This window comes from Antedon mediterranea, chromosome 7, assembly GCF_964355755.1.
Source record: "Antedon mediterranea chromosome 7, ecAntMedi1.1, whole genome shotgun sequence".
In the NCBI taxonomy this organism is placed as follows: Eukaryota; Metazoa; Echinodermata; class Crinoidea; order Comatulida; family Antedonidae; genus Antedon; species Antedon mediterranea.
The window spans coordinates 18,486,030-18,511,000 of NC_092676.1; the positions used below are offsets into that span (position 1 = coordinate 18,486,030).

A 24,971-nucleotide genomic window follows, 5' to 3' on the forward strand; every position below is an offset into this window, starting at 1 on the left:
TTCGTTGCCAGGTTATTTCATCAGATTTACCCAATTTTAAAAGAGACTTTTTTGTATAAATTAATTTTAGTGGATATACTGTTCCAATTCATTGACAAAATTCCTTTTTTAACTTTGATAAAAAATATCTGAGCCTGTTAGAATTAAATTTCTTCAAATTATAGTCAAGCTTAATTTCAATAATTAAATAAATGTCATTTTTGTTACAGTACGCATACTTTGTTTCTTCTTTAAGATTGTCTCATACAGAAAATTCAATATATAATTTGGATATCAAATTTTTAAATTTAAAAAAATTATTCATATTCAAATTTTTCTATTTTGCAACTCTCATCAAAAACAAGCAAAAACATTTTGTAAAATACAAATGCTTTTATTTCACATCTTAAGTTAAAATAGGCTACAAATGTGACACAAATATACAAGCAACAATATAGATTGTTACACAACTTTACTTCACTTAAAAACTGCCTTTATTAAAATAGCAATAGTTTAACCAAAACGGAAAAACAAATGTAGAGCTAGCTGTTGTCTGTAGTAGATTGATTGGGCTACGAAAACACATCTTAACAAAGAATTACTATAATTTATATTCGAAATCTAAATAAATTTTAATTTTCACTAGCCCAAACATTGAACCAATTTTAAACATTTTTCCATTAAATGTTTATTCTTATTTTTATTGATAAATACATATGATAAAATTATTCGAAATGTATGCATTTTTATCATCAAGACAACTCGTCTCATCTGTACATATAATATGTAATATATCATTCCGTAAATCCAATTTCAACCCAGCAATCAAATACCCACTTCATTACTTCTCAGGCACTGTCATCTACCCATAAAATTGTCTAAACACCTATCTTTTACTAGAGGAAGTAACAGTAAAACCAGAACCAGAAAAAAATTCTTTAGTAGGTGCAACAGTGATACATGCAGTACATATTTATATATCATTCTGTGCTATTTACAACACATTCCCACAATCACATATTTAATGAAACTAATTACAAATGAAATTACTCTAACAATTAAATATGCAATTAATTAATATTTTTATAGTTCATTTTGAATATTTTGTTAATTTATTTAGTAAGTTAATTTATCCAAAAAAATAATTTTATATTACAGTTCATTCAATGCAAAAAAATTGATTAAATTATTAAGCTCTGTTTACACTATCAAAAAAATGTGATGTGCCCATATATGGACATGATGATGTCATATCACTACCATATTTGGGCACATCACACTTTTTTTTTGTCAAACTGATTTGATAGAGCTTTAGCAATTATTTCTGAACTCCAAATCAGATATTTGTTTGTACTAAATACAGTGAGAAATCCTTCTAGGTTGAAAATAAAATAACCATACCTACTTTAGTTAACTTTAATTTTTCTGATTAAGCCTGGTTTCCTTAAAATTGCTACACCGTCGCTACAGCGTTTCCATTAAAATCGCTACACGCGCAGATGTCGCCGACGCAATCGGGATTCATCGCAGTCAAATCGGCGAAGTTCAACCATGTTCAACTTTGCCGATTTTGACGGCGATGAATCGTATACGCGTACCAAAGAATATTTAGCGCTCGCGTAATAGATCCCCGATAAATTCTAGCGTTTCTATAGAATCGCTACGCATAGAATCGCTACGCTCTGTCGTGTAGCGATTTTATGGAAACCAGGCTTTAACCAAGAATATATTTCTGCAACATCGCAATGTTAAAATGAAAATGCTGTTCACTGTCTTTTATTTGCGCGAATAATTCTTGCCAACGAGATGACACACTTAAAGAGTTCAACAACCATGCTAAACTCCACAGCATTTGTCATTTCTCAAATATAATTCAAATATTGAAAATTATACCACACCCCTATTAGTAATATAACAAAAACTAGGGGCCCCGAAAAATTGATAAGGCCCCGGTTATCTCCATTATCATTTGTACAGATGAAAACAGTAAACATTTTAAATAAGCAGTCAACCGAGAGGTCAAAGAATATTTCAGTGCCTCAGTCACCACCATCATTATAATTTGTGTGGAAACAGGCAACTATGTCAGTGAAAAATTTTTCACACACATGTTGGAGATTCTCTATCTTGGAAACTCTCTATCTTGGAGATACTCTTATATTTACAGCTTAGATCTCCATACCAAAATGATGATTATAGTCATTATGTGTCCATGGTGTACAATTTGATGACATGGACACAAAGCTATAGCCATACCATTTTCATATATACACCAATGACTATCAAACAGATATATGAATTAACCAAAGAATCAATCAGTGACTAACTTCAAGAAAATGACTTGACAATTTGTATAAAATATTACTTTGCTCCAAATGGTAAAATGATCTACTGACCAATCACAATTGGAATAATTATTCTCATAGAAAAGGTAAAACATATGATCACAATCTCTTTATTATCTTCGGTGACTTATGTTTAACCAGACTATCCAGTCTGCACTGAACTTTTCAGTTTGGTTAAGCTATCTTCGTTAATTTTCCAGAGCAGGTGTTTCCAGACGAACCGATTTCCAATTTCAGTATTTTTTTATATATATTTTTATAATTTAAAGAGAAAAAACTATCAAAAAACTTTGGGCTATAATTTTTTTTACTCTATTTTATACATTAATATTGTAAAAGTGATGGTCATTATTCAATAGTTTCAATAGAGAAATGTAAAAAAAAACCAAGGCAGCGAAAAACAAAAATAATTACTGTCAGACAAGCTATGTGTGCAATCAAATATTTTCTTTACAATTAGGAGGAAACTTACGTTTATACGATAAAAATATTGTACCAATGTTTACCTAAATATTTAAATGACACTGCTAGAACGCATTTATTTACTAATCCCTAACGTGACTCCTTATCATAAACAGACTTTACGTCTCTTTCTTGTGTTGCGACTCTTCTCGCTAGAATTGTCTGAATCTACACTGGAATCTTGATCCTTGGTTGTCCTACTGTACGTCATGTTCGGTAAAAGTCGTTCTAAGATTTCAATAAACTGTTCCTCCAACTTTTCTGCATGTATGACTTCTTCCGAGCCCTTCTGAAACACAAATAAACAAAACACTTTCTAAACTATTTGTTATTGTCATTGTTGCATAGTAGAGTCTCCTAAGGCAAGTATATTATATACAGTCAACTCCGCCTAAGTCGAATTTGTGTAAGTCGAAAAATCGCGAAAGTCGAATTTTTATGAAAGTCCTAATTCTTTCCTATACATTACTGTGCAATTTTTATTTGTAAGTCGACGTCTTTTTGCGGTCCGAATACACACATTCTTTAGTGATTTATATCGTATAAGTCGAAGTCATAAATCACGCGGCAACAACGAGCTAAAAAAGCCAATGAAAAGTAAATAATTCGATAAAAAAACGACAGAGGTGATAATGTGGGACCATATTGGTTCTCTCGAGCACGTTGTATAGTATAGGCGGCATCCTACAACTCGCGCTAGTATATACTGTACGAGTTGTTTTAGAGTTGAGAACTTGAGCGGCGTTTTGTGGGTACCCATTTTGTGTTAGACAGATGGCAATATAAACAATGGATACCGATTTCGAATAAGAACCGAAATGTATTTATTATACGTTTTCGTATTGTTATGACTTAAACCATAAAGAAAATACAGTTGCTGATAAAAGAGGCTTAGCGTTTATTAGGCCTAGATAGCTAAGAAAACTCAATTCAAGAAGACTACAGGGCAGGGTCTACAAGGCTTAGCCATAGCGCGGCTAGTGAGTGAACCTATGCCTAGCATTTTTTTCACAAATCTGTTCAAGTCGAAGTTCACATAACTCAAATTTTTATACCGGTCTGATTAGATTCGACTTAGGCGGAGTCGACTGTACAAATATTAAGAAATCATAGGACTAAAGATGAAATAATCAGCTATATCAAAGAACTGATTGGTAGAAATATGTTGGTAGGCTGACAAGTTTCATGCATAGATATACTATAAGAACAAGATCAACTCCAAAATGGCGGCTACGACCAACCATTCGATACATTAGTTATAAACCCTATGCCTAAAATATTATTTGTGCATTTTGGATACAAAAATTTAAGTACAAACCTTATAGTAAAGCTCAGCATTGGTAAATATGAGTTTTATATCCAATATAAAGCTATCATAATTATTGTATTCTAAGCATAGCGTCCTAGTTTTAATCGTCTGTAGATCCACTGGGTTCTTCACTACTTTGTAGTATTTCTTAGCCTGTAAAATAAAAATTAATTAATTAATTAGGAATAATAGGAAATAGATTCTTGGTAATTTTCACTGTATCAAGGGAAAATTCAGATACAGTGTGTCCTGTGTCACATGTGAACCCTTATCATAGGCTATAAAGTTAACCTTAAAATAATATACCAATCAATCAATGCCGCCAAGTGGGTATTCGTGTAGAAAGTTGAACATTTTAAAAAACAATTTAAAGTTTGAGAAAAATATGTATAAAATAGCCAAATATAAGAAAATAATGCTACAGTTAGTTAAGTGATGTACAAAAATAACCATAATTTGTTTGAAGTAATATTGGTATGCATTACCTCTTTCTTGTCAATAGGCTTTCTAAACAAAGCACTGTCCTTTGATTTGTTTAATCTGTACAGTATATCTTCAAGAATCTAAAAAGAAAAATACAAGTCATATAAACAGTCAGTGCACCAGGAGACACATCTACAGCTCTACTTGCGCAAAGAGAAACAATTACAACGTACAGTTTAACTAATTGCATTTGAACACACATACGCAATACTTACTCTAGTTTCAAAGGCTTGCTTGGCCTTCTTCGTTGTAGTAACTTGATCATCCGAATCATCGTCGTCATATCTTATTCGTTTTCGTGAAGATTTATTAGCGGATTTCTTAGTATTCTTTAATCTCCTTGACTTCGTAGTTCTCTTTTTACCATGTGTACATTCGTTACACGACCACTTTCCTCTACAAAATAAATAAGAACATTTTTGATTTATCAGACTGGAAAGTTATTTGGTGGAATTAATTTAAGCTAGTTGAGCCAGTTGTGAAACTGCTATGAGCACTCACGGACTACATTCAGGGTCCTAGAGCAGTGCAAAAAAAAAAACCCATTCTCAATAACAGTAAAAAAAGTATTTAGAAAACGGACCTAAAAAATAAATAACTTCCGTCATTAACAGGTCCTAGGCTCTCAGCATTAGAGAGCCCTTAGGGGCCTTAAACTAGGCGGTTAATTGACCTTGCGTTTCTCCACTACAATTAGCCAGCCTAGGATAATCACTTACCTAGGAAAGTTCCTTAGTGGAGGCTCATGGCAGTCTCTATGATAGAAGCTTTCGCATTCGTAACAGTTCAATAATTCTCCCTGTTCATCACAAACACAACAGTACTGCTCTTCTTCCTCTTCATATTCACTCTCGTTGTCGTAATCTTCAATAACCACGCGGTTTCTGGCGGTACGACGAGGAGTTTGAGGCTGGGAAAAGATAACATTTTATTTAAATGGAAATACTCAATTCATGAGCACTCACAAAAGTACAGACATCAACCAATGTGAACAAATACAATGGAACCTCTTCTTTGGATACGCCTATTAAGGGGACACTTTCCCATGAAATGAACGAGGGGAAATATGTTTCAACACTACAGTCACCCCCTATTAAGGGGACACTCCTAATAAGGGCTCTATTAGTACACAGTGAAGGATGGTAACCATCAACGCCAAAATACAGTGGAGCCCCTGCTATTAAGGGGACACTTTTCACCTTGAAAAGGTTCTATTAAGCTCTGTCTACACTATCAAACTAGTTTGACCAAAAAAGTGTGATGTGGCAAAAAATGGTAGTGACATGTCCAAATATGGTAGTGACATCATTTCCATATATGGGCACATCATATTTTTTTGTCATAAAGTTTGATAGTGTAGACAGAGATTTACGTAATAAAGGACGTGGCAACCATACCTTGCAAGATGGGCATTTCCATTCTCCTTTTGGAAAAGACTTTAATACAGGGCGTAAGCATGATAGATGGAATGGTTGATTGCAATCATCGCAAAGTATAAGCCTATTTTCACTGCTCTTCTTCCTGCAAATTTTACATTTTGCGTTCTCCGCAGACTTCTCCCATTTGACGCTAGATTCAAAGATACCCAATAGTACATGAAGTCGTGAAAGGGTGGTGGCGCTTTCAACTGCATCGCGCCACTTCAGTATTTTTTCTGGAACTTTAGGTTCATCAGATTCTAACAAAAAAATTTAAAATACAAGTGTACCTTCTTAAACATGGGAAACACTAGAACATAATGCCTAAACATTGGGTTATAATAATTATAGTTTCATATGTAGAGTACAACATCATTCAGCAATAGGTATTACGAATGAATGTTATTAAACATTGAACAAGAATAATGTGAATTCGTTTTGTGAATTGAATTGAAATATTTTATTTATACTTGGCGACCTCTTCAGTCAAAGACTGGTCTCCCAGAGGGCCCAGTTATGATCAGTGGCTGTGATGTACCAATACACCGGGGTAACCCCTACTCGTCTCGAAAGATGTACTAGGTTCTTTAAAGTGCACATGAGCTAGATGTGTACACTGGACCTACGGTTTATAGTCCTTATCCGAGAAGACTCGTTCTACCACCAGAACCATGAAGTGAGTGAGCCTCAAACCCCTGCCGATGTTATGGCTACGTAATTACGGTTCCACTGTCTTAACCGCTCGGCCACTCACTTTGTACTTTGTTTGTTTGTTGTATTTGTGTCTTACATGAATACGATAATTCTAAGTATATTGTATAGTACCATACAAATAACGTTAATAAATGGAAATGATATCCCACTGATGAAATGAACTACAGTGTACTCAGTAAAAGCTAGTTAACACTTACACAGTTAAAATGTCAACAATAATCTCATTGTAATGTTTTTTGTTAAAGTCTAGATTTATTGTAACTACCATCCACATTTATAAATATTTAATCATTTATTAAGAAAAATATTAGTATCATTTGTAGAAACTTATAAACAACAACAAAGTGACCATGTAAATCTAAAACTCCCTAAACATACCTGGATCATCAGAATCGTTTTCCTCCAATCTTACTTTTGGTTTCTTCATTGCCATAATGCCCTGCAGAAACCGTGGATTTGTAGAGTTCTGAGTCTCAATAAGCAACGCACCCTGTTAAAAACATTCAAATACAATAAAATTGTATGTAACTTCAAGAATTGAAATTAAAGATATATTCTCCCCAAAAAGATGAAAAATGAAGATTAATTAAATCATACTTTGAATATGTTATTTTGTAGTTTTAATTCTACTTCCCTAGAAAAAAAAACCCGATTGTGTTTTCACTTATAAAATGACAAAATAAATTGTTAAATTTAACCAAAAACTCATTGGCTGGAAGTCAATTTGACCAAGCTTTAAATTACAGGTAAATAAGTTTTGATCTAATTTTTGGTCAAAGTGGATAACTATTATGTTACAGTAAAATTGCATATTCAACAACAATTTTGTTAAAAATTTTTTTTTTTCAGGGGGACAATACATCTTTAAATTTAGGCAGGTTTTTATTTAGCATTGGCATAAATTTCCTCTTGGCTACCCAACTACTTATTGCTTTGTATCTGATGGCTAACATTGAGACTAGTACTAGCTTTACATAATTAGTGCCAGATCAAAAGCTCCCTTACTGAAATATACCCAATCATGATAATAATTTATATTTTGACATATATTATGTCATTATTATTATTAATGACTTAATTACTAACCAGTGTTTCTAGATCCTCTGCTGTATTCAAACTCTTCTCCCAAACTTGGAATGAGTCCACCCCTCCCAGGTTTCCTTGTCGTATATGCTGCTCTTCATCTAATAGGTCTTCTTTGAAAGCAGTCAGCAGGTCCTCTGGCCCATTGCATGCTCTTAGTCCAGGACTAGACCTGATTTTGAAAACAAACATTATGTTACACAAGAACAGGAGCACAAACTTTAATAGGGGCACTTTCCTGTGAAACCACTAACAAGATAGATTATACAGGAGACACTACAGGTCCTGGAGGTGTCCCTTTAACAGGTGTTCTACTTTATTTTAAGTACTGGTTGTTTGCGTATAAGTATACTTTCACAAGATTAAGTGCACGTCAGTGTACTGGAAAGTGCAATACAGACAGAAATGCCATTGAAATTGGTAAGTGGTCATAAACTGAAGAAAAACCTACATCTCAACGTAGTATGTAATATCTGAAATTCAATTCGCAGCGGTAACCATTAATATTAATGTGTAATGAAAATTAAATATGCAGTGTAGTATAGTGGCAATGTTTCTTATGTCTGTAGGCTCTTATATACAAGATGTATAATAGATGGAGAAGTCTTTTGTAAGTACAAGATCTGAGCTAGAAGCTCATTTTTATTGAGATAGAAATATACAATAAAGTTCTTGGGGCTTTTTCTAATTTGTTTGGAAATTGATTGAAAAATCTTTGCTATTAAAATGAATGTATTAACGTATGTATGTACCTCCTTGCCAGATTGAGTGACTTGACAATGTCTTGGTAACTTTTCTTGAGCTCTACATAGAGGGTGCTTTCACGTATGCCTTGGTTGTTTATAATCTCCATCAATGTATCTAGGTCCTTTTGACTGTCATACTGAAACCACATATTTTGACCAACCTTTGGAATTCTATAAAAACAATATTGATAGATTTATTGAATGAGTTATTGTATTGGAATTACGACTCTGTCTACACTATCAAACTTTATAACAAAAAAAATGTGATGTGCCAATATATGGACACGATATCATATCACTACCATATTTGGGCCAATCACACTTTTTGTAAAACTAATTTGATAGTGTAGACAGAGCTTTAGAAATATAATATTTTAAAAAATACGACTAGAAATTTCAAAATTCATTCTTAATTGTAATTTTTATACCAAATACTAACAAGGAATAGAAATATATTAACTTTGAATATGTATAAAAAATTTAAATAGGCCTACACAACTATCTCTAGTAGTGATTATTCTGAATTCAGAATTTAAAATTATGGTGGACTTATGGTGTCTCATCAAAATAGGGGTGAGCTTACCCGCATCAGTTCGGTACTTACGTTAACTCTACACCTTCTGTGGGCAGATCCGAGTCGTCTGAATCTGAATCACTGTCGTCATCTTTGAATGAATTGCCAATCTCTTTACAAGCCCAACCCTTCTCAACAAAAAGTCCAGGTACGACACTGGAGAACAGCCAGTAACGACTATGATTACGATCAACACCTAGAGGCTGGTTTCGCAATATTGACTTGGCTAGTTGAATACCATCCTATATATGAAACAATATGAGACAAAATTGAGTACAATCATTTCCAAAGCCAAGTTTCTTAATGTAAACAAATATTTTTTTATATGGTTCGTCTCCATATCATTATCATAAAGGCCAATTGACACAGACAAGTGGTAACGGTAAGCAGAAAACCAAAATAGAATCCATGTTATTTCTTATGACCATTTACACAAAATGCAGAGCACTGCAGATGAACAGTTGAGCGGAAACATGCTCAGGATAAATACAGATTCTATGTGGGACAAGCTACATGGTTTTTCGCTTACTGTTACCGATAAGATTGCAGTTAATATGCTAAAAAAAATTTTAGGCCACTAGAAAAACCTTATGCCTTCCATACCTCAAACCGTCTTTCAAACGACTCGGCTTCACGCTGTTTTCTTAATTCCTCTAGATCTTTTATACGTCGTTCTTTTTCTTTACGTTCTTGCTCAGCGCGTTCAACCTTCATTTTTGCAGATTGCATACGTCTTCTTTTGATGACTGTAATCAAATCGTTTTCGTCTTCTGGAATAATTATTTCTTCTTCCTTCGTATTCTCCTTAGCTTTATTTTCAGTCTTATTTTCTAAAAAAAAAAAGTCAATAAATATTTTAGCATTCACAAATACCAAAATGATTAGTACATCAATTAATTTTATAAGAAGTAGACAATTGATTGATTACCAAGTTGTAGATCACCGAAGTAAAGCAATGTTGGGCCAGGTTAGAGCTTGGATGGGAGACCATTTGGGGATTTCAGGTTATGTATATGGAGCTGGGGTCCCATTAGACATTTAAAATCAGCACTGCTGACTTTTATGGCACCCCTGCATCTAGTATCTGCCTCAGATATATTGGCATATGCCTTACCTCTGGTCAAGGTGGGCACTGGATGAGAGAAGCCCTCAAATCAATGATAAGACCAACCAAAGTGCTTTAAACAGTCCTTCCATTATTCAGATAAATGCAAGACTAAGGCACCTTGATGCCGTCTTATTTATGAATGGAATACTCAATATCACCTTTTTTAACTTCTTTGTCCCCGTTCTTTGCTACATTAGGCTTCTTCTCCTGTTCCTCCTCCTTCTTAAGCCGCAATGCTTCCTTTTCTTCCCTAATTTTCTTCTTTTCTTCCCTCACTCTATCATTTTTTTCTTTCAGTGTTTTCAGTTTCTCTTTCCTAAAAAGACAAATCCACAAAGTAATATATAATGCCCAGCTCTAAAACAATCTGTGTCCAAAAGGATCTAACACAACACAATGGACTAAAATGTTTAAAGACAAATCCACAAAGTAATATATAATGCCCAGCTCTAAAACAATCTGTGTCCTAAAGGATCTAACACAACACAATGGACTAAAATGTTTAAAGACAAATCCACAAAGTAATATATAATGCCCAGCTCTAAAACAATCTGTGTCCAAAAGGATCTAACACAACACAATGGACTAAAATGTTTAAAGACAAATCCACAAAGTAATATATAATGCCCAGCTCTAAAACAATCTGTGTCCAAAAGGATCTAACACAACACAATGGACTAAAATGTTTAAAGACAAATCCACAAAGTAATATATAATGCCCAGCTCTAAAACAATCTGTGTCCTAAAGGATCTAACACAACACAATGGACTAAAATGTTTAAAGACAAATCCACAAAGTAATATATAATGCCCAGCTCTAAAACAATCTGTGTCCAAAAGGATCTAACACAACACAATGGACTAAAATGTTTAAAGACAAATCCACAAAGTAATATATAATGCCCAGCTCTAAAACAATCTGTGTCCAAAAGGATCTAACACAACACAATGGACTAAAATGTTTAAAGACAAATCCACAAAGTAATATATAATGCTCAGCTCTAAAACAATCTGTGTCCAAAAGGATCTAACACAACACAATGGACTAAAATGTTTAAAGACAAATCCACAAAGTAATATATAATGCTCAGCTCTAAAACAATCTGTGTCCAAAAGGATCTAACACAACACAATGGACTAAAATGTTTAAAGACAAATCCACAAAGTAATATATAATGCTCAGCTCTAAAACAATCTGTGTCCAAAAGGATCTAACACAACACAATGGACTAAAATGTTTAAAGACAAATCCACAAAGTAATATATAATGCCCAGCTCTAAAACAATCTGTGTCCTAAAGGATCTAACACAACACAATGGACTAAAATGTTTAAAGACAAATCCACAAAGTAATATATAATGCTCAGCTCTAAAACAATCTGTGTCCAAAAAGATCAACACAACACAATGGACTAAAATGTTTAAAGACAAATCCACAAAGTAATATATAATGCTCAGCTCTAAAACAATCTGTGTCCAAAAGGATCTAACACAACACAATGGACTAAAATGTTTAAAGACAAATCCACAAAGTAATATATAATGCTCAGCTCTAAAACAATCTGTGTCCAAAAGGATCTAACACAACACAATGGACTAAAATGTTTAAAGACAAATCCACAAAGTAATATATAATGCTCAGCTCTAAAACAATCTGTGTCCAAAAGGATCTAACACAACACAATGGACTAAAATGTTTAAAGACAAATCCACAAAGTAATATATAATGCTCAGCTCTAAAACAATCTGTGTCCAAAAGGATCTAACACAACACAATGGACTAAAATGTTTAAAGACAAATCCACAAAGTAATATATAATGCCCAGCTCTAAAACAATCTGTGTCCAAAAGGATCTAACACAACACAATGGACTAAAATGTTTAAAGACAAATCCACAAAGTAATATATAATGCCCAGCTCTAAAACAATCTGTGTCCAAAAGGATCTAACACAACACAATGGACTAAAATGTTTAAAGACAAATCCACAAAGTAATATATAATGCCCAGCTCTAAAACAATCTGTGTCCAAAAGGATCTAACACAACACAATGGACTAAAATGTTTAAAGACAAATCCACAAAGTAATATATAATGCCCAGCTCTAAAACAATCTGTGTCCAAAAGGATCTAACACAACACAATGGACTAAAATGTTTAAAGACAAATCCACAAAGTAATATATAATGCCCAGCTCTAAAACAATCTGTGTCCAAAAGGATCTAACACAACACAATGGACTAAAATGTTTAAAGACAAATCCACAAAGTAATATATAATGCCCAGCTCTAAAACAATCTGTGTCCAAAAGGATCTAACACAACACAATGGACTAAAATGTTTAAAGACAAATCCACAAAGTAATATATAATGCTCAGCTCTAAAACAATCTGTGTCCTAAAGGATCTAACACAACACAATGGACTAAAATGTTTAAAGACAAATCCACAAAGTAATATATAATGCCCAGCTCTAAAACAATCTGTGTCCAAAAGGATCTAACACAACACAATGGACTAAAATGTTTAAAGACAAATCCACAAAGTAATATATAATGCTCAGCTCTAAAACAATCTGTGTCCAAAAGGATCTAACACAACACAATGGACTAAAATGTTTAAAGACAAATCCACAAAGTAATATATAATGCCCAGCTCTAAAACAATCTGTGTCCAAAAGGATCTAACACAACACAATGGACTAAAATGTTTAAAGACAAATCCACAAAGTAATATATAATGCCCAGCTCTAAAACAATCTGTGTCCAAAAGGATCTAACACAACACAATGGACTAAAATGTTTAAAGACAAATCCACAAAGTAATATATAATGCCCAGCTCTAAAACAATCTGTGTCCAAAAGGATCTAACACAACACAATGGACTAAAATGTTTAAAGACAAATCCACAAAGTAATATATAATGCCCAGCTCTAAAACAATCTGTGTCCAAAAGGATCTAACACAACACAATGGACTAAAATGTTTAAAGACAAATCCACAAAGTAATATATAATGCCCAGCTCTAAAACAATCTGTGTCCAAAAGGATCTAACACAACACAATGGACTAAAATGTTTAAAGACAAATCCACAAAGTAATATATAATGCCCAGCTCTAAAACAATCTGTGTCCAAAAGGATCTAACACAACACAATGGACTAAAATGTTTAAAGACAAATCCACAAAGTAATATATAATGCTCAGCTCTAAAACAATCTGTGTCCAAAAAGATCTAACACAACACAATGGACTAAAATGTTTAAAGACAAATCCACAAAGTAATATATAATGCTCAGCTCTAAAACAATCTGTGTCCAAAAGGATCTAACACAACACAATGGACTAAAATGTTTAAAGACAAATCCACAAAGTAATATATAATGCTCAGCTCTAAAACAATCTGTGTCCAAAAGGATCTAACACAACACAATGGACTAAAATGTTTAAAGACAAATCCACAAAGTAATATATAATGCTCAGCTCTAAAACAATCTGTGTCCAAAAGGATCTAACACAACACAATGGACTAAAATGTTTAAAGACAAATCCACAAAGTAATATATAATGCTCAGCTCTAAAACAATCTGTGTCCAAAAGGATCTAACACAACACAATGGACTAAAATGTTTAAAGACAAATCCACAAAGTAATATATAATGCTCAGCTCTAAAACAATCTGTGTCCAAAAGGATCTAACACAACACAATGGACTAAAATGTTTAAATTAAAATACCACACAAGCAGTTTTATATCAACAAAATGAAATAATTAAAAACCTTTATGATTTTTTTTTATGAATATTATTTATATATTTAACATTAGCAAATGATGTCATGCAGTGGTTTATTTGTCTTTTTTTCTGTTAAGGGTTTTACTTCTAATTATCAATCTCTGAAACAGCTATTTTTGTTACCATTTAATTTACTGTAAATGTATGCTTGTTTTTTTTTTTAATACAAAAAAAATATAAAAAAATAGCATTGATTTTACTTGACATTGTTAAGCTGCAATAACATGAAATCAATGTTCTTTAGTGTACTAGATGAAGACTTACCAAAGCTGGGTTGCGTCCTTTTGCTTTTCTTCCATAAAATCAATTACTGAATAAGATGACATAATGCGATGGCACAGACAGATCAACAGAATTATTTTCTCATCCGCTTCAAGCACATAAAACTCTTTAGTATCTAATTTCTCAACTAAGTCTTGGGGCTAAAAAAGATAACAACAAAAGGTGATTAGTCTCTATGAGAAAACATAACATTATTTGAAATATCTTCATAGCCTATATTATTATTATAAATTCAAATATGCCTAAAAACACATCTTTTTATACATACGATTTTAGGTGTATAAAAATAAATAAGTTATTTTTATTAGAAATCTTTAATCAAAATCCTTATGGATAACTTTCCATAAGACTACAATGCATAACATTTTTTTTTTATTTCAAATTTGGTAAAATATACTACCTCCAATTTTATTTGTATAAAGGTAAAGTATTTGTCCTCAAGCTTAATTGAAAACTGAGGAAATTCGGATTAAGCCCTCCACGGACTCACGGCAGTCAGCAGCACCTACCAGATTCCCTACTCGCTATGATTTGTGTAACCAATGTAGCTAGTAGATAACCAGTTTATTGCTTGAAATGTTATTTATTTTTTTTTTATTTCAAAAATATTTTATGAAGGTGGTCCATCCAGCATCAGCTGATCATTAGGGACCCTCAAACAAAACAAACAGTAAATACAAAATAAACTATAAAAACACAAAATTAACAAAGATATAAAAAAATAAATATATATATATATATATATAAATCCAAAGGCAAATTACTGAAAAAAATGACATGCTGTGGGTATCAGTGGCTGGATCTCAATGGAGATACAAAAATAAAAAGCGAAAAGCTAAATCAAAACGATAAAGTAAACAGCCAGAAAAGATAGCAGAGCTTTCGGGCAACACTAGCCCTTCATCAGTGCAAGTGTATGACATACAGTTTTGTATATATATATATATATATATATATATATACAAAAATACAGTATGCCAACAATGAAAGAAGGATTAAAAGAAATAAAATCAGAGAGAGAGAAACAGGTGTTTTTTCAAAAGAGATTTAAAGGAGGAGAAATTGTAAGAGTTACGAATGCTTAAAGGTAGAGAATTAAAGAAAGAAGGAGCATTGAAACTAAAAGAAAGTTTAAAGATTTCAAGGTAAGGACGAGGGATAAGAAGATCTCCTTTAGTAATTTGCCTAGTGTTCATACGGCCGTTGGAAGAAATCTTACCACATCATCATCTACGTCCTGGTGGATTTCCTCATCTGTATCCGAGTCATCCGTCTCCTGATCGTTGGGTCGAAGGCAGAGTCTCATCAACTCTGACGCAGTGTGCATGTTGACTGGAATACCAGACAGCTTCATTCCGAGTTCAGAATAATCCTGAAGTAAAAATTAAACATTTAAATATTAAAATTAATTGGCGGTGAACTAGTGTAAATTTGTACTGCATGACTGTATTGTCAGAGGGGGGCCTGGATATGAAATTTTGCAAAAACTAAGGGGTGATACTATTACACGATCATGGGAATATACTTGATGTATACGTCAACCAAAACTCATTACTTTTACTTGAAGCTGATATACTAATCTTTTTTATTAAAAAAAAAATAATAATTAGGCAAATTGCCAAGGATAACCATAATTCATCACTATTCAATTCAATCCTATTCACAAGACAAACATATACACAAGATGCTCTACATAAACATAAATAAAGTCTTATTAAAAGTCTTTGAGAGTGTAATTTGTCATTAGAAAAAATCCTGACCCGACAGGGCTTGAACCCAAGACCCTTGGATTGTAATCATAACCACCAAGCCACATCTCCACTATAACTGATATTAGGAGTGCACCTATTATTACCTCAGCTATGTCATCCTGAAGTAGAGTTTTAAGCAGAATCACTAAACATCGGGATAGATAGCTAAATCCTTGAGGTCCACTCACTAATGCCTGCATCAAATTCTCTAAAGATAAAAAAAGGGAAAATATATCATGTTGTGCATAAATAGACTGCAAAACCACAAATAAAATTTTTAAAAATATCTAAAATAAAAAAGAATAGTATACCAAAAATATTGTTCTTTAGATATTGCAAACAAATGTGGGATTCAGATCATAACAGTTCATGAAACCATGCACGTACAAGTGGCTATATTTTAAACACATATTCACAATAATTTGTGGACACTTTCCCATGAAACAGCAAACACCTATTAAGGAGACACTCTGTTGGGTCTTAACAAGGGTTCTATTGTAAAACTAGTTTGACAAAAAAACTGTAATGTGCCCAAATATGGTAGTGATATGACATTGTGTCCATGGGCACATCACATAAAGTTTGATAGTGTAGTCAGAGCCTTAGAAATCATGCTTACCAGCTGTTATAGGGTATTGATCATCTGGCATGAGTAAACCAGAATACATGTTCAAGAACTCGGTAATCATTGCGACATCTCCAAACCGTGTGTTTGGTATGCCCTCTGGAAGAACTACCGGTTTAGGCAATATCAATGGCTTTAACAGGAGCTCTTGGTCTTCATACCGCTGTCAAGTAAACAACAAATATCTAAGTAGCACGTTATTATTTGATTACACCTCTATTGTCTTACAATTACCATAGGCAAATATATACACTATCCTTCAGAAAGGTGAAAATTTTTTTCAGAGAACACACACACAAGATGCTCTACATAAAGGCCAACTCAGACACCGTCATACTACTTGTTGGGAGGAAATTAAATATGTTTAAATTTCTCGACATAAAAACTACATCCTGACACTATCTGCAAGACAACTCGTCGTGTTGGAATTTAACTCAGAAAACACCCGACAAGTGAAGATGTTTCGTCATGCCTTTTTGTATGATGCTGTCTTGAGTTGGCCTTCAATTTCAAATTAGGTTTTATCAATTATTACCTTGGCAAGTTCTAATCTTTGTTTCTTTTCTTCTTCAATCTGTTTATTCTTAGCTTCTCTTGACACCTTCCTCTTCTCTTCCCTCTGTGCCTTCAGGAATGCCTTCTTATCGTCATCCGACATTGAATTCCTAATCAAGATATACAAAAGCATTACATAGCTTCCTTTTTATTCATATCATTGAAATAAATCATATCATTTGAAGTTACGTGATTTTTGGAATAAAAATAGTTAAAACAAATAAAGCAGAAGCCCTATTAAGGGGACAAATTCAACAAAGTGTCCCCTTAAGCGTCCTCTAAATATGATTGGTTGACCAAAGTATTAAAAATGAATATCATACCATTTAATCTTTTTCTGAATCTGTTCATGTTTTCTGATTACATCGTCTTTTACAAGCGGATTTAAGTGGTTTCTCTGTATCGTTGTAAGCTGCCTGGCACAAGCGCTGAGATATTGAAGGTACTGAGGCTTTCTGTTGTTTTTCTTAGAAGCTATCAACCTAATAAAAAACAAACAGCAATTATTTTTAAAAAATGAACCAATATCTTCATACACTGTACCATTAAAACATTAAATTCCATAGTACGTTCAAATCAAATTGAACATCAGCTCTTCTTCACTCTTAATAATAGTGTTTAGTAGGGAAGCACTCACTAGTTCCCAATAGAGAAAAATGACGATTGTATTGGTTATAATCTATACCCAACTCGCCAACTTAGTGGTTTCATAGAGGTTCACCATTTCCCTCTATTGTACCCACAATCAACATTAATCAGACTGTAATCAGACTGATATGCCACATCATACAATTTTCAATTCAGTACCGTATTTATTTTAATAAATGCCCCGCTTTGAATAAACGCCCAGGTCTTTATTTATTTCCTTGAAGAAAATGCCCCACTACATGCATATACACAATGTTGTATTGCAACACATTCTAATTGTAGAATTCTTTAATTGACATGATCTACAATTTACCAAGCATTTTGATACAATCTTTACTGTATTCTATCACTTCTTGATTGTGTTGTTAATTTTTATATCTATGAGGTATTTATTTGATTTTGCATATTACCATGTTACACCAAAAAAAAAGAAACGTCTCCCTCCAAATAAACGAAGAACACCCCCCGCCCCACCACTAAAAACCCTCCTAAACAAAACGTGTGCCCTCCACACCTAAAAACCATCCTGAACAATAAACTCCCCCACATCTAAAAACCATCCTGAACAATAAACTCCCCCTAAAAAAGCTCTTGAACAATAAATGCGAGGGGCGTATAAAAAAGTACTTGTGAGTGAATTACTTTTGTACAATGGGAGGCATCTTAGGTGTTCTTGGTCGTGGTGACTTGGGCGACTTGGGTGGCAACTTTACGATCTGATACCTTCCATCGGAATCATCACTCGAATCATTGTTTTCCTTTTTCTTACTTTTCAAATCAAACAATGTCAACTGTTTCATAGATTTCTGAAAATATATTCATTAAAAAACATTTTATTCTGTTAAATTTATTACTAAAAACAGTCTGTTTATATATTTTGGCAAATTTCCAAGGATAATAACCATAAGCGAATTCATTCACTATCCTTCTTAAAGGTGACAATCCTGTTCACAAGACAAAAATATACACAAGATGCTCTGCATAAACAAAGTCTTATTACAAGTCTTGGGAGTGGAGTTGTAAATTGTCATTAAACAAGACCTGACATGACAGGACTTGAAAACAGGGCTCTTGGATTGGTAGTCAAGCATCATAACCACCAAGCCATAACTCCACTCTGAGGGTTCCTAATGATCAGCTTCGGCTGGATGGGCCACCCTCGTTAAATATTGTTGAAATAATTAATAACAAAATGTACTTGCATATATAATGTATGCAAGTAACATTCAGGGATGGGTGAATGGATACTATAGGTATTCAAATGGCACATTCAACAACAAAATTGTAACACATTTTTTCAGGGAGACAAAATATATCTCCCTGTAACATTCAGGGATGGGTGAAAGATAGTTAAAAGTTGAAGAGGAAGGCCTTTAAATAAGCTATAGACTGGGTGGAAGACTTAAAAGCCGGGTGTCCCAGTTTATGTGGCTCAAAACAAAAAGGACAAAATACAATACCTTATCTTTTGGCGATTTTGATGACTTGTTCGGTGTAGTACCCTTTGATTTGGAATTTTTAATAAACGATTTACTTGGTGTTTTCTTTTGACTTTCCTTTGATTTCACAGTTGTTGATTTTCTCTTTGTTGAAACCTTTTTAGGAGTAGTTTTTGACGATTTTTTTAAAGAACTAGAACTTTTTTTGCTTTTATCTTTCTTCTTTTTCCGGTCTCTTTCTTCTCGCGACTTCTTTGATTTTCTTTTAGTACCATTTTTCTTGTCATTTTTCGACACATCTACTTTTGCTTTTTCTTTAGCCATATTCTTAAAAATTTCTCGCCAATTTGATTTTATTTCATCCCTTGAAATTTTAATCAGTGGCACATCCTCATCACTAGAAATAACTTCAGTTTTGTTCACAGATTTTACTTTTGAGGAAATCGGTGAAAGAGCGAGTTTTTTTAACGGTACATCATCATCAGAATCGCTACTACTTTCGGTGTCAACCACGTTAATCGTTTTTCTCTCATCGTTTTCAATACGAAACAAATTAACTCTGAGAGTAGACTGTTTACTAGGCATTTTGTCCACTTTAGTGTTACACAATGAGTTCACTTTTAGGTCTGTTGGTGATTTTTTACAATTTTCACCACCAGATTTCTCAAATTGAAATTTTTGTTTGCTTTTACTCGCTGGTGAGCTATAGGTGTGATCAAGGTACACTGGTGATGCGCAACTAGATGAAGCTTGAGGGCTCTCTTCTTTAGGAGAGTTCACACGTAAATTTGCTTGTGCAGACGATTTGTTTGTCTTTATCTTCTTAGATGTTGCCTCTAATGTTTCGGACTTGCGTTTCTTGTTATTATCAAATTGAACCTGATGAAAAATCAGAAGAGAAATTCTTATATCATACAAAATGTTTTTACTATTTAATCTATTTATTTCTTATTACAATCTTTTTAAAATGTATAGTATTAAAATGTTTATTAGATAATTCAGAGTTGGCCGTATTATTAATATGACCCTACTATCATTCTGAACAAATATTGTCAACTTGATATGTATTTATGTTAAATTACCACCTTTCATTATTAAGAATTTTTAAAAAATTGTTTTTTTTTTTAAATAAATATAGCCAACCTTGTATGGAGATAACAAAAATTCTGGAAATTTGTTTATCAAATTAAACTTCTTGACTAAATGCTCCAAGATAACCCACACTCTATTATTTTGACAGTTACTTTGTAGTGTGCTTGTCTGTAGAAATAACTGCACAGCTTCTTTTGATGGAAGCTCCTCTAAACGTCTGCAAAAAATAAAATATTGTCACATTTCCAAGCACCAGTGGCTTCCCAACGAATAACTAGACAATGTAGCTATTGAGTCTAATAGTCTTCATACACACTCAAAAGCAACTAACAACATGGATACATGCTAATAAACAGAGTTTCATTTCAGGCTTAGAGAGTGGATTAGAAACATTCATGAGTTAGAACCCTGGCACTAGGTTAGGATTGAACCTTGGGATTGGAAGACGAAATACATTAACCACAAAATAGCAGTACTTAGAATGACTTTTTGACTCAATGGCTTCATAGTCTAGTGTCGCACCACAAAAAATCACTAATATTCATGCAAGGATATACATGTATGCTACTATCTAAAGATTACATTTTTAAATGTTTATTCCAAAAACAACATCAGTGCAATACAAACAGTATACTTACATCAGTTCTCTGGCGGGCACACCTCCAATAATTTTCTCTTCTCCGATTAATTTAATATTACACAAAAGATTTCCAGTCTAGATGGGATAATTCAGAAGATGGGATAATTCATTTATCATGTTGCAATTATTTTATTAGTGGGTATCAAAAAGTTATGAATGTGCTTGAATGTATGTGATTTATCTTAAGTATCTGTAAAGTTGTAAAATATTGTTTTTTTTTTTAAATGTGAATATATTATAGTTTATTATTATTTATCTGTGTCGGTTTCAGTTGGTTGTAGAGTTAATAAAATAAAAAATAACAAATAAAACAATACTTTCAGATACAGGCATGAATTTTAAATATAATATCTGGTTAATTGTACATAAATCAAATATTTGTAACAGAAATCAAGATGAAAAACCATGAATTTCCCCTAATATGGTCAAATACAAAATTTGGCAAAATTCTGCCAAAAAAAACCAGGAAGACTTTTTTTCAGTAGTTAGGTAGTTAACATAGTGTAATAACATGTCTGGTGACTCCCTAGAAGGTGAAAAAAGTTGGTGGATATACGGTGGATAATTTTTGCTATTGCATGAAAATAAAATTCTGAAGTTGAATAAAAATACCAGAAATGTAAAATTCAAGTTATATTACCTATATTTAGTCATCTGATAACATTTTTACCACCGTTTATTTTTCATAGCTTTTTAAAATGCCTCTCTATTTTCAAAATGTGTGTACAAAATAGAGATTTTACAGTGTAATTTGAACTGATATGAAAGTGCTAATTTTCAAAAAGCTCCTGTAACACAAATAAAATCCCCAAAATTATGAAACATAGGGGAAACTATAGATCAATAATTATTGGAATGTATGATCAATAGAAATGTTTTGCCCGCACCTGGCCTTTAAGGTACCTAGGTCTCTCTCTCTCTTTGCTTCAGAAAAAGCTTCAAACACTTTGGTCCACCCTACCCTACCAGCACAATTACATCCATGAAAAGCAAGTGAAATTAATGCCTACCTTTAATGGCGATTGTTGCTTTTCCCCAGTAAAATTCTCTTTATCACTAGATGGTGAACCAGTCTGTTTTACAGGTGTCTAAATTGAAAGAGAGTAAAGAGATGATTCACATTTAAGCATTCAAACTGGCATGTCTACTCTAATTGCTGTTGGATTAGATATTTAAAAACTTGGTACATCAGGTGGAGGATTGTCTGACATGGATAGATAAATTTAACATCACAACTAATTCTATGTATTTATTTTTCAGTTTAGAGAGAAAATAGTTTAAATACATTTATTTCATTTTTTGCATGAACCACTTCTAACTACTAAACTATACCTTTTGATGACTGCCCTCTGCCTCTAGTTTGATAATCTTTCCTCTAACACTTTAAAATAAAAAAAAAATACAATAATCAAAAATAAATAATTTGTCAGATGTTATTATCACATGCTAGAATTCAAGCCTACAGTACTCCTCAATTTGAAATATTTGCAAATGTAAAATTATGACAAATAACTTTTTGGACCATGAGTATTTTTCCACAACTCATTATCAAACTTCCAATTTTATGTTTATACCTTTTATTGTTTACTTACACCTTTGATTTAACTTTGACCTTTAACTCCACCAATTCTCCTACAACAAAAGTTTGACTGAGTTTAAAAGAAACTTGTTCTGTGAGATGCTCAAGAGATAATGTACCTTAAATAAATAAAAGCAACATATTTTTTTTTAATATGATAAAATTCATTTACACTTCGTTCGTTTTGTCAAACTAATATATAAACTGTAAATTCATATAATATTAGATGGGGACTGAGTCTGTTAGGTCATGTATTTAAAAACATCATCTTTCCGACAAGGCGGCAGAAAAACTAAACCAACCTACTTTTGAGATATTTCTTGAATTTAATTTCAACAGATTTTGGCCAACTCTCAACAGTTCACCTTTATTTTGTTGTCATTGGCAAAGGACTTTAACATTAATTTAAACGCACATTCACTATACCAATAGCTACATACACAGTTAACCATGCCAATAGCTACTCCGGATAACTTCAGTGTTATACAACATTAACTGCGTAATGTGAACATCTTGCTAGTAAATTTAATACTAATTTGCTACACACATGTCAATCTATAAATAAGTCTGAACAGGGACTTACTATGATGAGCTAATTCACAAGCTATCTTCTCAAAATGTGCTGGAAATACCTCCCGTAAGGATTCTTCTGCAGTCTTTTCAGAATCTAGCGCTTCTCTGTACGTCAAGTTTGACTTCCCTGTACACCTACACGTCCAATTCTTTGCACTGTAAAGTGCTACTTTCTTAATATAATCGCTAAAAATTGGGTGCGTTAAGTAAAATATTAAACATCAAATGCAGTGTTAAAAAATATATATTTTGTTTCATAAAAAAGTGTCCTCCTAATATAGAGTTCAAAAAAAATTTACCTCATAGATAGATGATAAACCAAATGAATCTATATCATAGAGTATGAGGCAAATTTTTATAAAGACTAAAGTGTAAAGAGATTTTAAAAGAGATTTTTTTTTTACAGCTGGGAATTTGTATTTGTTTGAACAAAAATATAGACCTAGGCCTAGCCTACATAATAAATTTAAATTAATAAATTTGGCATCACGGAATTAGAATTTAGTAATTGAAATTCTCCTGCAAAATTTTTTAAAATAAAATAACATGAAAACTAGCCTATAATAAACATGATTAAGTAAGTTGAAACTGATCTGTTGTAAGATCTTGCAAAGTTTCATTATAAATATGTATTTTAGAATATTGTCAAGCAATATCCTGCCTAAAAATGAGTAGAAAATCATGTAATTAAATTTGTTATATTTAGTTATTTAAAAAAATTAAACCAAAGTAAAATTGTAGAATTTATTTTTTATAGTGTATCACATAGCAACAGACATCAGAGTGGATTGCTTAAAAACATTGTTTTTTAGTTTATTTCCATGATTTAACAATGACCTAGCGACTAACTCTAGGCCCATACGAATGGAAAAATAAGCCCGCATCGTTCAATTCGTGTGGGAGACAAACCAATTATTTGCCTGTTACAGAGCGCCGAATTCACGGTCATTTGAGTTTCGAAGACTCGGCTTAGCCAGTCAACGTCAGTCGCCTGCTTAGCTGGGTCAGATACGCTACAGACAGAATAAATATTTGCAATGAATGTATTACTTTAAACGCAAGAAAAAGGCATTAACAGCTTTTATAAGTACTAAAGGAACTTTTTACTTTATAACTTGATCATAATTAAATGTAAAAGCATCATAATACTAGCAACATAAATATCTAAAAATATTACGGGGGCCGCCATATTTGAGAACTTCCCGCAAACATAAAAATATTGTTGCCGAAATTGCAAAGGATACTCTTGAGTTCTGAAAACCTCTCCTGTTACTGGAATCGTGTACTGTTTGTCCCATGGATATAAATCTTTCGGTTTCTTTGCCAATAAGTAAGGCTTATTGTCCAGAAGTGGCATTTTAGACACGTTTTTCTCGCCGAAAACGGTGAGAATTCATCTTCTTGTTTGAAACTGGCGGGAAGGTAGAAAGTTTCGCGGACTGATTGGGTATGACGTAAACATGACCTTAGAGGCCTAACAAATGACCCGTATCCAATTTTGTATCAATCATATCGGCTACAAGTATAAAATAACTGATTTATTTTATTTGAATAAAGTATAAAATGTAACTAAATAAATATAATTTAGTATTAGAATTTTAATTGATAGTTTTTTGATATCTAAGTAATTGTTGTAATGCGTTTAACCTTTGTTTGTTTAATAATGTAGAAAAGGCCGTGTTTTGGGGAGGCAATTTTGAATAACATTGTAATGTTTACTCCTACTTTATTTCTTTTTTCCTACAAAATTAGGATTAGATTTGGTTAATTGAAG

General features: G+C 32.8%; 1 protein-coding gene across 1 annotated transcript; it reads right to left on the reverse strand.

The window, feature by feature from the left end:
- Positions 1-375: 375 nt before the first annotated feature.
- LOC140054322 (tyrosine-protein kinase BAZ1B-like) lies at positions 376-24,603 on the reverse strand. Its single transcript, XM_072099261.1, has 27 exons — positions 24,442-24,603; positions 23,208-23,383; positions 22,638-22,743; positions 22,378-22,426; positions 22,056-22,133; positions 21,044-21,120; positions 20,457-20,622; positions 19,335-20,192; positions 18,517-18,680; positions 17,550-17,708; positions 17,207-17,336; positions 16,666-16,834; positions 16,151-16,254; positions 15,515-15,667; positions 14,278-14,435; positions 10,380-10,537; positions 9,717-9,943; positions 9,144-9,355; positions 8,546-8,710; positions 7,797-7,965; positions 7,089-7,200; positions 5,976-6,256; positions 5,298-5,488; positions 4,794-4,974; positions 4,581-4,658; positions 4,105-4,248; positions 376-3,075 (listed from the first exon to the last, which is right to left on the reverse strand). Exons 1-27 carry the CDS (start codon positions 24,552-24,554, stop codon positions 2,893-2,895), a joined length of 4,761 nt encoding a protein of 1,586 aa, XP_071955362.1. The 5' UTR covers positions 24,555-24,603; the 3' UTR covers positions 376-2,892.
- Between the last annotated feature and the right edge of the window lie 368 nt (positions 24,604-24,971).

Excerpts from the sequence above, each read along its gene's own strand:
- LOC140054322 (XM_072099261.1), bottom strand. The coding sequence starts at position 24,554 with ATGCCACTTCTGGACAATAAGCCTTACTTATTGGCAAAGAAACCGAAA. Across the intron at positions 21,121-22,055 it reads AGCAACAATCGCCATTAAAG|ACTGGAAATCTTTTGTGTAA; the intron begins GTAGGCATTAAT and ends TATCCCATCTAG. Across the intron at positions 8,711-9,143 it reads ACAGAAGGTGTAGAGTTAAC|AATTCCAAAGGTTGGTCAAA; the intron begins GTAAGTACCGAA and ends TTGTTTTTATAG.